This window comes from Homarus americanus, unplaced genomic scaffold, assembly GCF_018991925.1.
Source record: "Homarus americanus isolate GMGI-L3 unplaced genomic scaffold, GMGI_Hamer_2.0 scaffold32583, whole genome shotgun sequence".
Classification (NCBI taxonomy): Eukaryota; Metazoa; Arthropoda; class Malacostraca; order Decapoda; family Nephropidae; genus Homarus; species Homarus americanus.
Genome location: NW_024713129.1, coordinates 22,163,348 through 22,177,237, shown reverse-complemented (window position 1 = coordinate 22,177,237; position 13,890 = coordinate 22,163,348). Strand labels below are relative to the sequence as shown.

At 37.7% G+C, this 13,890-nt stretch overlaps 1 protein-coding gene across 2 annotated transcripts in view; it reads left to right on the top strand.

Moving 5' to 3' along the window:
* Positions 1-378: 378 nt before the first annotated feature.
* The window catches only part of LOC121869357, a 30,823-nt gene continuing 17,311 nt past the window's right edge, over positions 379-13,890 (top strand). The window contains exons 1-3 of one of the 2 annotated variants that reach the window (XM_042370701.1): positions 379-552; positions 5,096-5,241; positions 6,325-6,484. In XM_042370701.1, coding sequence (XP_042226635.1) covers positions 5,104-5,241; positions 6,325-6,484 — 298 coding nt within the window. In that variant the 5' untranslated portion in view covers positions 379-552; positions 5,096-5,103. The remainder of the gene's footprint in view (positions 553-5,095; positions 5,242-6,324; positions 6,485-13,890) is intronic. The other variant, XM_042370694.1, reaches the window with a different exon arrangement.

The following is a 13,890-nucleotide window of genomic DNA, read 5'->3' as shown; positions in this document are numbered from 1 at the left end:
GACCTCCATCATGTAAGGCGGTGTAGTTGACCTAGACCACGAGGCATACACTGGGGAATTCGCGGGGTCTCATTTGTTTAACTTACTTTAAGAACACAACGTATATATCTCTTCTCATTCTTGATTTTTTTCTTAATTCCTGTATTTATTTATGGTTAAATGTATTTACTTTTTGTCCTCCCCCCCCCCATGCAAGGACTATCACCATAAAAAATAAAAAAAATGAACAAATACACACCCATTATATCTACAATATTATGAATTCTGTGTTTAATAGTAACATTTAACATCACTTGGACACATAAAAAAAGGATGTAAAGGGACGTAAGAGATATGGGTGAAGGCGGGTCGCTGGCTGATGAACACCAAGAGGTAAACATTGTTATCTCTCGTCTCGCCCACGGACCACCCATTCTTTCCTTTTCCTTCTTAATTACGACAAAACACCTGCATTTGTCTTTAACACCTGCTGTATTTCTGAATCTACATGTAGGAATTTTATTTTATATACAAACTTTAACAACAACAGCAATAATACGTCGTCAGGTGGAGGTAAGATTACATAATGTTAGGAAACTGCCTGAGGTTGACCCTGAGGTAATCATGGCAGGCATGTTACTGATAAATGATAGTGTTTATTTATTTAGTAATTGTTTAGTCTATGCATGTGGCTGAACTGTTGTTTTAATTAAATTTGATGATATAAAATAATAGTTTAGTCAATGCATGTGGCTGACCTAAACTACTATTTTTGGTAAAGGGGAAGGAAAAGGTTATCACACAAGGAACTTGGAATTGGACCAAAATTTTGTTAATATATAAGACTAACCCGTGAGTGAGTTATTTTTATTACTGTTTATTTTATTTCAATATTTACATCAGTGAGTTCTGATATGAAAATCATTTATTGTGGAAATTGTTCGTTTCATAGATAATTAGGCGCCTAGGCATGCACTAGTTTATCTTCATGGCGGTAATGAGGCCGCGCTCTGCAACAATTCTATAAATTCTTTCTGATGATACTATAACCATTTCCTCCACGTTTACTCTATTTTTATAAATGCTGGGAAAAAGTCACAGAAATTTGTCACAGGACAAATGGTCCCAAGAAAAATGCTCACAGAGGTTAGGTCTAGTTCAGTTAGGTTTTCATTTTTGAACATGTAGAAAAATCCCAACCCAGCCCGGTGTCATCCCACTTGGACAATCGTCTGTTTCATGCAGTTTTCACCATCTTAGTTGAATGAGTTGAATGATCAGGTTAGGTCAGTTTAGGTTATGTTATGTTAGGTGACGTTAAATTGCATAAAACAGACAATCGTCCATGTGGGATGTAATTCCCAGCCCAGCCCAACACAACCCTATCTAACTTATTAATGGCTCTTAAATAAAATTGTGACATTTCCCTCGCCAAAATTGTGACTTTTTCTGTGAATTTATTTAGGGTGACCATTTTAACATACCGTACAGTACATTGGTGATACAAAGTAATAATCTAGTATATATGCATATGGCTAAACTGCTGTTTTAACAAACTTTGGTTTGTACAGGTACAGTAGTAGAAATAATTTAGCCTCAGAATGTGGCTAAACTGCTGTTCTAACAAACTTTACTTAATTGTGTTACATCAGCATTGTTCCAAATAATATTAAAGCATTTTGTGTTATGTACAGATGGTGTGGAGTAATGTTACGATAATGATTAGTCGACAACACTCAGTGTAGATAGTACAGTATAAATATATGTTTCGTAGTGTTCACATACACTGTACTGTGCACCGTAAGCATGTGTAGGAGTGTAATCAATTGATTGTGATACATTATTGTTTTCTTGTATAATCCACAGCATACTTTATTGAAGCTTTTCTCTGCCTCCTCATAACCACCGCTTATCATTGTAAAGCTTTTCCTGCATGATAACTGTTTATGGTGAGTAGTTTTTAGTAGGGTATACAGTACACATATTATCTTTAAAATGTCTCTCTCAAATAAAACATACAGTATAAGAAATGAGGTACACATGTCATTGGTCACACGTGAAATGTACAAACGGTATTTAGTTTCCATTCTTGTATGCTGCAACATATCAACATCAACCCTTGCAACAGCAGCAGCAATTCGGTTTTTTAAATTGTCAATGTTAGCCACTGGAGTTGTGTACATGCAGCCTTTTACATAAGTTGCCATAACCCCATAGAAAAAAGTCACAGGGTGTTATGTCTGGCTGGCCAAGAGTTGGTCCCCACTGCCAATCCACCAATTTTGGAAGCTCTTTTTAAGGTAATTTTGTCCCGGCAACTACAGGTTGGGTCCCGCTAATCCGGCACCCGACAGTCCGGCAGCTTCGATGGTTCAGGATGCATATAGTGAATACTTAATCTTGTGAGGAAAATTAGGATGCGTGCCACAACTACTAAAAGTCAACAGTAATGCTATAAAGTTGTGGAAAAAGCATTACAATTATTGCAATCTGTACTCAAATGTACTAAGTCAATTTCTAAAAATTTTATGTCTAGTGCAAACTATGAGATGTTTACACTCAGATTAATTGCAATCTTGCAAGGATTCCAGCAATGCAAGTTATATTCTGCTAAGTCGAGTCGGTGGCATTTTATAAGCAAAAAAGTTACACTCCCTGTCTTTTATCCCATGTCCCTCCTGACCCCTCAACTGATAACTACACACCCGTCCTGGTTGTCAACACCCCACCTCCCCCTCCCCCTTCCAGCCAGCAGGGGAGGCAGATGGCGGTGGGTGATAACGATTAATGGGATGAAGGTGGTTTTAGGCTTCACGTTCTTCTCTTATAAAGTGTCACAGACTCGACTTAGCAGAATATAACTTGCATTGCTGGAATCCTTGCAAGATAGCAATTAATCTGAGTGAAAACATCTCATAGTTTGCACTAGACATAATTTTTTTAGTACAGTAGTACCCCGATTTACGCGGTCAATTGAACCCACAGGGTACCGCGTTAAGTGAAATCCGCGTAAATGGAACAAAGAACATATGGGATTAATTCCAATAGAGACTGGCCCGACCCCCAAACTCCACTTTTTCCGACACAATACCTATGTTGTAGTAAAAATAACATCTAAATTTTATGATGGTATGCTCACACAATTAATATTTAAGAGAAATACAGTCGCCAGGTTAATGTCCATTCAAATAATGGACTCAAATCCCTCCCCCCCCTCTTCCCAGCTCACTGGCCCCTACCTCTCTGAGAAACATTGGGTGAAACACTAGATTTTAACTTTTAGTAATAAATAATACCTCAGACTAAAGTTAGGATAATATAATTGACATTTCTGGATTCCTTGCAGGTCAGGGAATATTTTGAATGTATTCATATATTTTGCACAAAAGATAAAATACTTGCTTTGTGTAAACCAAATTATTACAGTAGATCTAAAATTTGTATGTCTAATGCAAAATCCATGATGTTTATATTCAAAATGATCATCATATTGTAAGAATTCCAGCAATGTAAATTATATTCTGGTCCAGTAATTTGTATGAATTTTAAGAGCTAAAACAAATATCTTCAGTTAATAAAAAAAAAATATTCTTCACGACACTATCTGTCAATCAAAGTACCCCAACTTGCCTCCCCCCTCTTCCAACCGCACCAGATGGTCGGTCGGTCCCAACCCTCCCCCCCCACCCCCCACCTTCCCTCCCTGCCAGAGAAATGTTGGGTGAAAAAACTAATTTTAACTTTTAGTAACAAATAATACCTCAGACTAAAGTTAGGATAATATAATTGACATTGCTGGATTCCTTGTAAGACCAGGAACATTTTGAATATAAATGTCATATATTTTGCACAAAAGATAACATATTTACTCAGAGTAAACATTAGATCTAAAATTTGTATGTCTAATGCAAAATCTATGATGTTTATATTCAAAATGATCATCAAATTGTAAGAATTCCAGCAATGTAAATTATATTCTGGCCGGGTAATTTGTATGAATTTTATGAGCTAAAACAAATATCTTCAGTTAATAAAAAAAAATATTCTTCACACCGTGCCAGATGGTCCCTCCCTACCAGATAAATGTGTGGGAAAACCAGAATATTTACCTTTTTAGTAATAAATAACACCTCAGGCTAAAGTTAGGATAATATAATTGACATTGCTGGATTCCTGGTAAGACCAGGAATATTTTGAATATGAATGTCATATATTTTGCACAAAAGATAACATATTTACTCAGAGTAAACATTACATCTAAAATTTGTATGTCTGATGCAAAATCGATGATGTTTATATTCAAAATGATCATTAAATTGTAAGAATTCCAGCAATGGAAATTATATTCTGGCTGGGTAATTTGTATGAATTTTATGAGCTAAATAAAAAGAAAAATTATACTTCACTCGTATATGGGTAGATGAACCGCGTAAAGTGAAAGTTCGGTTCTGGCGAGGCACCGCATATATGAGAAATCGCGTAAAGTGAAACCGCGTAAAGCGGGGTACAACTGTAATTAACTTAGTACATTTGGGTACAAAGTGAGTACAGTAATATGTTGCTCAAAATTATGGCATTTTCACAGGGAAAAGTCTGTATACAGTAACTAATCCCAGTAGTCAGGATATTATGTCACTGAATGTTACAGAGTATTTCAAATTATTTGGGTTTTATAGAATAAATAAAAAGAGATTCTTTAGCCATATACAGTAGTAAGGAATGGGAGGTTAACGGGAAAGATATTAATAGGTAAAATTGAGGGTCGAAGGGCCAGGGGGAGCCTTAGACTGGGAAGGATTATTGATAGTAAATGCTAGGACCTGGAGAGTGTAAAATCTGAGAGGATAAAGGAAGTCTGAAAACATTTGGAGTGGAAGACCATGGCCACTAACTCCCAGACATAAGGATGACACATTGTCTGATTGATTGAGATAGGTACTGTACATATAAAATGGAAATATATACACAAAAATGCAAATAAACCTTAATAAAATATGTAATGTTTTAAATTAATATACAGTACTGTATAGGACAAAATTCCTTTAAATTTATATACTGTACTGTACTTCATGAAAGACAAAAATCAATTGTAATTTAGATTGATCTCTTCTATCAGGTGCGGTGATGGAGAGTCAAGGAGGTAATTATTTATTTAACAATGTTGACCAACAACAACCAGAATGGGCAAGAGATCGACCAATAACCTTTGAAGATCTTGGAATACCCAGGTCTCAGTCAACACGGGCCACAGTTTTTGGTAATGTATGTATAAATGTTTTCTTACCAGTTTACCATTAATGATGGGTCTCTCACATTTGTTGTTAATACAGTACAGGGGGTCTCCGGGTTACGAACGGGTTCCGATCCTGAGGACATTCTTAGTCAGATTTGTACGTAAGTTGAAACACATGCTATGTGCATACTTTACTTACAAAACAATGTTTAAAATCCCACTAAATCATAGCCTAAGTCCTTATATACATCTAAAATCACTTAATTTAAGACAAAAGAAGAAATAGAATGACAAAATACAGTAAATGAAAGTAAATTATAATTCATCAGGTAAATAAAATACCGTAAATTTCAAGTTTAACCCCGTTTGTATCAGTATTCGTTCGTAAGTTGGACGTCCGTAAGTCGGGGACCTTCTATACAGTACTGTATTGCTTTTTATCACTTACATTTTCTCAAATATTGTATCGACAAGATAGCTTAAATATTAGTGAAGAAATTTTTGATAGAACAAATGTAGAAATAAGTGGAGGTTATGTGCACCTTATGTGGAACAAGAATCTTTTATGTGTTATTTATTTATATTCTTGATACTGTCATCAGTCAATTTATAGTAGAAGACATAATTAGATATAGTTTTTTGTTTTGTCTAATGATAATTTCAGACAAAACAAACGATTCTCTTCTATGACACTTTTGGTGCATTTTACCCATAACCCAAATATCATGGGTGGAAAATCAGAAAACAACGGCATTCCCTCACTTTTGCCTCTGTGACAGCTGAGCACTTTAAATATTTTTTTTATGCGTAAGTTCTGCTCTATTCTTCAATGCAGAGGAGGGGGTCAATAACAATACAACATTCTGTGTTTAAATGTATAGAAACTCACTCTCTTCTCTTGCTGTGACTTCATCAGCTATGTAATTTTCAGATTTAACTTTGATTAGTTTGATAACATTACTGATTTTGATACTTTTTATCCCAGACAGGCCAGAAGATGGCTATTGTAGACTAAAACATTTACCTATATGTAAATAAGTTCCATACCATTTGTAAACATTTGTGTGTTTGTGTGACTCCATTTATATTGGGTATTTATTTGACATCCTCAGATACGAACCTGCCAGAGTCTCTGTTTGTTGGAATGGGTCCTACTTATGGGAGGTTTAATGTCAACGCTCATTACAATTGGTTTAGCAGTGTACAGGCTGTTCTTCTTATCTCCAGGAACACCTGACTATGTATTTGCAATGTTGATCATATTTCACTCAGGTAAGGTTTATGATTTTATTCACCCATATCCATATGTTCTGTACAGTAATTAAATATATTTTGTTGAGTTTTTCAGAGCTGTGAAAGCATTAAGTTAATTAAGTGATGAATCAACATTTACCCAAGAAGAATGAAGAAAAAAATCAGACTTTTGGAAGTTACTGAGGCTTGTTTGTAAGTCCATTTGTTCATAAGTCCAACATTACTCCTGCTGATACCAAACATGTTGTACATCACATTACCCTACAGCAGTGGTCCCCAACCTTTGGTAGGCTCAGGGCCATATTTGTCATTGTAAATATAGTGGAGGGCGCCAAAACTTTGGAACTAAATTCAATATAAAAAATAAATCACATACAGTATACAGCAGTGGTGTCAAACTCAAAATCTTTTGAGGGCCAATTCTTATTTTAGTTACCCTCTTGCCAACACAAGTGCTATATCACATATTTGCAAGAGTGAAGTTTACAGGTTCACACATTGCCTTACCTGGCTTACCAGGAATACCTCATTTGGGTTTGTCTTATCTTAAGTTTGTAAAATTAATTTTACTTAAATATAATTAATGCTAATAATAGGATAGCAAAATGCATATACAGTATATGCATTATTTTGGGGCTACAATTTATTATACAATTCCATTGGTGTTTTGAAACTTAAGAGCTCAATCTTGTTATGACAGTTATGATATGTACATGAAGAACAAGAACTATCATGCAACTCACAACTTTGACCTCATTTTCCACTGCACCACAAGAGTTTTTCTTCCACAAGTTTTTCAATATTGGCTGCAAAGGTTGTATTCTGAGTCGGAGGATAGCATCCAAGTGCTTCAGTAATGCGGGTTCGGTACATAAGATTAATTTATCTTCATCCGAGAGAATAACTGTTCACACCCATAAGTACTTCCAAACTGAACAGCCTAAAAGCACTTATTGTAATGAATGTGTGGTAATGGCTGGGGCTTCGTTTTTTAATTCTTTAGTGTTTTCGATTTATAATCATTTTCCCTTTACAATAGTGTTATTACTAGCATTAACAATATAAATTCAATTATTGCCACAATGATGTAAAGATCATTTTGGAATTTACTGACTCATTCATATCTGCATTTTTTCCTTCATATCTACTTCTGTCATAATTTCACGGGTTGATAAATTTTACCGTCATCCCGTAGGCCACACCTGACCATTCCAAGGGCCACATTTGGCCCGCGGCCATGAGTATGACACCCCTGGTATACAGTTATCTGCAGTTTTACACAAGTCTAACTGTTCAACTGTTACCAGTTACATACATTTTACATTTACTCTTGGTTCATGCTAGCTCTCTCTGGCCCCAGTCTGTGGTAAATACAAACATCCTATACACGACAGATTCAGGACAAACGGGGTTCCTCTCTAAAGTCGTGTCATGTTATTATATGTTTTCATTATTTTCACTGACAGAGATTCCCATTTATTTCACAATTTTCTAATAAATTCTTGCAGGCTCCATGATATGGTTCCACAGGTGCCATGGTGACCTCGAACTACAGGTTGGGGACCACTGCCCTACAGTATATATTACCAGCCTTTAGCAGTATTTTAATGTATTAAGAGACTTTATATTAATTTTGTACTTGCGACTTGCAGTTCAAACAATCATTTAGACATATGGACAAGTTTGTTTGTATTTCTGAAAGTTTGTAAGCCAATTGTTTGTGAGTAGAAAAGCACCTGTATACCAGCATAAAGATGTTGGACATGTTTTTGTGTGAAGATGATTAAATAGAATTTTTGGATATTTTGACAATTAGGAATCAGGAGCTTATTACACATGATGATAAAATACCCTCATGCCAGGGATGTGATTTCTCCTTTTTTTTCTTGTTTTCTGGCTTTTTTCCATTGTTTTAGGCGACCCACGTAAATTGCGTAGATCTGTTGAGAAAAATTGGGTTGGGGGGGGGGGTGCGTGGTAGGACCATGACGAGAGAAATGTATTGCATTTTATGCATTCCATTCTTTGATTCTTTAGTATTTCATTGACCAAAGATCAATGATGTAATGCAATGCCACTATAAGAAGCATTATAATATGCTCCTCCGCCGTATCCACTTGATTCACCCTCGTGGGGGAGGGGCTAAGCATTTTTCAATATAACTAAGTTTCTTCAATCATTTTACCCCTTCTGATGATCTCACTTTATTCTATAACCCATGTCTTATTTCATAGTTGTATAGGCAACTCGGTAGGGCGTGTTTATGTCCCTCAGGAGGTCAGGGCTGTAGGGCGTGTGTGTCCCCCAGGAGGTCAGGGCTGTAGGGCATGTGTGTGTGTCCCCCAGGGGGTCAGGGCTGTAGGGCAAGTGTGTGTGTCCCCAGGAGGTCAGGGCTGCAGGGCAAGTCAGTGTCCCCTGGAGGTCATGGCTGTAGGTCAAGTCTGTGTCCCCAGGAGGTCAGGGGTTGTAGGGCAGGTGTGTGTGTGTGTGTCCCCAGGGTCAGGGCTGTAGGGCATGTGTGTGTGTGTGTGTCCTGAGGAGGTCAGGGCTGTAGGGCATGTGTGTGTGTGTGTCCCCAGGAGGTCAGGGCTGTAAGGTCAGGGCTGTAGGGCATGTGTGTGTGTCCCCCAGGAGGTCAGGGCTGTAAGGGCATGTGTGTGTGTGTCCCCCAGGAGGTCAGGGCTGTAGGGCATGTGTGTGTGTTCCCCAGGAGGTCAGGTCAGGGCTGTAGGGCATGTGTTGTGTGTCCCTCAGGAGGTCAGGGCTGTAAGGCATGTGTGTGTGTGTGCAGGAGGTCAGGGCTGTAGGACATGTGTGTGTCCCCCAGAGGATCAGGGCTGTAAGGCATGAGTGTGTGTGGGAGGTCAGGGCTGTAGGGCATGTGTGTGTGTCCCCCAGGGGGTCAGGGCTGTAGGACATGTGTGTGTGTCCCCCAGAGGATCAGGGCTGTAAGGCATGAGTGTGCGTGTCCCCAGGAGGTCAGGGCTGTAGGACATGTGTGTGTGTCCCCCAGAGGATCAGGGCTGTAAGGCATGAGTGTGTGTGTCCCCAGGAGGTCAGGGCTGTAGGACATGTGTGTGTGTGTCCCAGGAGGGAGATCCTATGATGTGTAAGAACATAAAACTCTTCAGCAGTAGGTACAGAAGCATGTTAAGGCAGAAAAGGTTGCAGCAGGAAGAAAATAAGAGGAAATTTTTGTTAAAGAAACAGTTAGAATCAAAGAAAACAGAGTATGAGAAAATGGCTCAAAAATCAAGGAAGAGCAGAGATGCCTTCCAGCAACAAAAACAGAAGCCTTTATTCTCCCTAAAAAAACAGCTGAAGCAATTAAAACTAAGAATAAAACAAAACCAAATGAGTGACTATTATCTGGGAAAGAAACCTAAATATTTTGTTTGTATATACCGTGGAACATGGTTATTTTTCTTATTTTAGTATTACAAATGAGGCGCATTACACGGGGGTAAAGCGCCACCCCGGGCAAAATGCGTTTTTTGATGGATATCACTATTTTCACCCTTCCTCTACATATTGGTGTTGGATGTAACCCCCTAGGTAGACTAGAAATATGGTTGAAAGTCCTTAAAAAATAGGGTGTCATTTTGCCTCGGGCCAGGAGCTACGTATCTGGCTGTGCGCTCAGTAAGTAAATGTGGTCACCTCCTGTTCAGAGTGAGAGGAGAGCGAGCCAAAGACAGCAGTCATCCCGCGGACCATACCCTCTGAATCAGCCAATCACAATGGATTTCCCTTGCTACGTCACAGCTCCTCTGCCAATCCGCGCTCCCAGATGCTGCCTCCCTGTTAGTCTTGCCTCGCTACATAGCATAAGGCGATTCAGTGTTTCTACTGCTATTTTGGATAACTTTTCGGTGTACCATGGACTTTATTTGTGTTCCACGGGTGTGAGAAGTGCTATGCACTGTCTGGCCAATTTTAGAGCAAGATTCGAGTGAGGCTGGGCCTTCTGGTGTGGGTTCAGGGGCCCTAAATCCTGAGCGTGTGTCTAGTTACAACAGTGCTCACGTGGACACCCCAGCCATGCTTGGTGATAGTGATTTTGGTGGTGAATTTTGTGGTGATTATGGTGATGCAAGTGCTACTGGCGATGGTGATGGCCAGGATTTACGTAACTTCAACTTACTATGATCGTCAGGGATAATAAAACGAAGGAACTAAACAAAGTAAGATTGTACAGTTTTACCCGCCCTAACGCGGTTTCACTTAACGCGTTTTCATATACGCGGTGCCTTGCCAAAGCTGAACTTTCACTTAACGCGGATTTTTTCCACATATACGCGGTGAGTGTCCGAGACGCTATTTTTAGATTTGCCCCACCCGCCACCCTGCCTGACTGCCTGTTTTAGCTCATAAAATTCATACAAATTACCAGGCCAGAATATAATTTACATTGCTGGAATTCTTATAATTTGGTGATCATTTTGAATATAAACATCATATATTTTGCTTTAAACTTACAATTTTTAGATAAAAATTTTTCTCTAGGTAACTATGGTATCTTTTGTGCAAAATATATGACATTTATATTCAAAATATTCCTGGTCTTACAAGGAATCCAGCAATGTCAATTATATTATCCTAACTTTAATCTGAGGTATTATTTAATACTAAATGTTAAAAACTCTGGAAGGGAGGATTGGTGGGGGGTGGGGGGGAGGGTTGGGACTGACCGCGCGGTTGGAAGAGGGGGGGAGGCAAGGTGGGGTACTTTGATTGACAGATAGTGTCGTGAAGATTATTTTTTTTTTTATTAACTGAAGATATTTGTTTTAGCTCATAAAATTCATACAAATTACCCGGTCAGAATATAATTTACATTGCTGGAATTCTTATAATTTGGTGATCATTTTGAATATAAACATCATATATTTTGCTTTAAACTTACAATTTTTAGATAAAAATTTTTCTCTAGGTAACTATGTTATCTTTTGTGCAAAATATATGACATTTATATTCAAAATATTCCTGGTCTTACAAGGAATCCAGCAATGTCAATTATATTTTCCTAACTTTAGTTTGAGGTTATCCCACACATCTCCTTGGGACGGTTGGTGGGGGGTGGGGGGGGGGAGGGAGGGACCGACCGACCATCTGTTAGCCGGCTGTGTAGTGTGAGAGGGGGAGGGAGTTGAGTCCATTATTTGAATGGACATTAACTTGGCGACTGTATTTCTCTATTTCTCTTAAGTATTAATTGTGTGCATGTACCATCATAAAATTAAGATGTTATTTTTACTACAACATAGGTATGTGCCTTCAAAAAGTGGAGTTTGGGGGTCGGGCCGGTTTCTATTGGAATTAATCCCATATGTTCTGTTGTTCCTTAGCTTGGTTCACTTAGCAGCGGGACCCTCTGGGTTCAATTGACGCGTTAAGTGAACTAACTATAATACAATACTATTATCTTAATATTGTTTTTACCCAAGATTATGCAAACTTTCTCCGCCTTTGTATTAGGTATGATAATTGCGTTGGGGGAGAGTGTAGTGGTGTTTCCTTATTATTATTCACTATTATACTTAAACAATATTATAAATCTTTGGCTAATAATAGGGACAGAAAGATAAATACTGATAGGCAAATGAGTTTTTATTAATATTTGATATTTTTTTGGGAGGTGGGTGTAAGGCGAGTGCTGTTTTTGGTGATCATTAACTTGTTTTACTGTATTAGCCCAAAATAAAAAGAAAATTTTGCAGAAAAAGTGATTATTGTTGGTGTGAAGATCAAACACCTGTACATCACGGTTAGTTATTCTCATTCAACTCGCGATAAACTAATAACTATTCACAGTACTAACTTCCAGTTTTCACTGTTCACTAGGAGGGGGATTGAGCTGCACAATAAAAAAAAGATAACCCTCTAGCTTAAAAAACAACAAAGTTGTGGTTGTTTGAACTTCAAAAAAATTTAAACGTGATTTTCTCTGCTTTTTAAATTTGGCGCTTCACCCGCTTGTAATGCCTCATATGCTATTGAAACCCCAGTTGCTGCTGCATTAGAGATAAATCCCTTTGGTATAATTTTGAATCCTTACACAATACAGTGCAAACAAAGCTTACCTTTATTTTATCTTCTCTCAGTAATGGTGCATAATTAAAAATATTAAACAAATTCAAGTTAAGTAACAACTAAAATTTGTCCTGGAATTATTAAGATTAAATGCATAAAAAATATTGCAGCAATAAACATACTTGTTTGATTTTTGAAACTGTGTATTTAACTCTGAGGCACTGACAAAATGAGTAACAATGTGAGAAATTAAGTTAAATATGGTAAAAACTTCCCTGGTAGGTGAGTCCCTGAACCCCCAGCTCTAAAAATAGTTTCTGTTTTTTTTTCAAGATCCAATCACTTCCCTGCATGCTAACCTAACCTAATATAACATAACATAACATATATCCAACCTAACCCAACCTATCCGAACCCAGTCTCATCAAACCTAACAAACACAATTTAACCTAACCTACCCAGTGACATAATATAACCCAACCTAATCTAACTTAACCTAACCTAACATAGCACAGTCTAATCTAATCTAACCTGACCCAACCTATTCTTTCCATTTAGCCTTAGGGAATTAGATCATCAGGTGAAATAAACTTGGGTTCCTAATCTTCATGAGAACCAATTTTTTTGTTTGAAGATATTTTTGTCTTGTAATTGGGAGAATATAAAGACAATATAGGCATCCCTCATTATGCAGATGAGAAACATTCCTGAAAACTCGATCATGCGAGTACAGTGTATAGAACAGGTTTTATCCTGGTCGTAGTGAGGTTCCAGGACTCGGTCAAAGTGGGAGGCTTTCACCCAAATAGGCCCAAAAATAATGGTACAGTCACCTCTCAATTTACAGATTTAATTTGCATAGTTCAGTACCTCATTGCTTTCCTACTTTACAAAAAAGGAAAAAGTAACATCACCTGAACCTCAACCATTAACATCTGGCATCTTGAAAGCTCCCACTTCTCCTCCCCATCACCTGCTCTGTCATCTGATTCAGATGACTCCCTCCCCCAGTAACCTCTCCTCCACCACCTCCACCAGCTCCCACACACCATCCCAGCCATCATTCATCATAAGTGTTAGCACAAATTTTCATGTAAAATCTATTTTCTTGCTACTGTATTATTAGGTTTACTTTTGTTATTGTATTATTATTATTATTATTATTATTATTATTATTATTATTATTATTATTATTGTTGTTGTTGTTGTTGTATTATTATATTGTTGCAAATAAAATATATTGAAGGAAATAGATAAACGAATTACAGTTTTAGGGAACATTTCCCCTAACCCCTGCCATTTCCTTTATTTCTTGCGGGATAATTAAGTTTGATTTACACAGCCATTCTCAAGATCGTAACTTCCGTGTAAATCGAGAGATGGCTGTATTA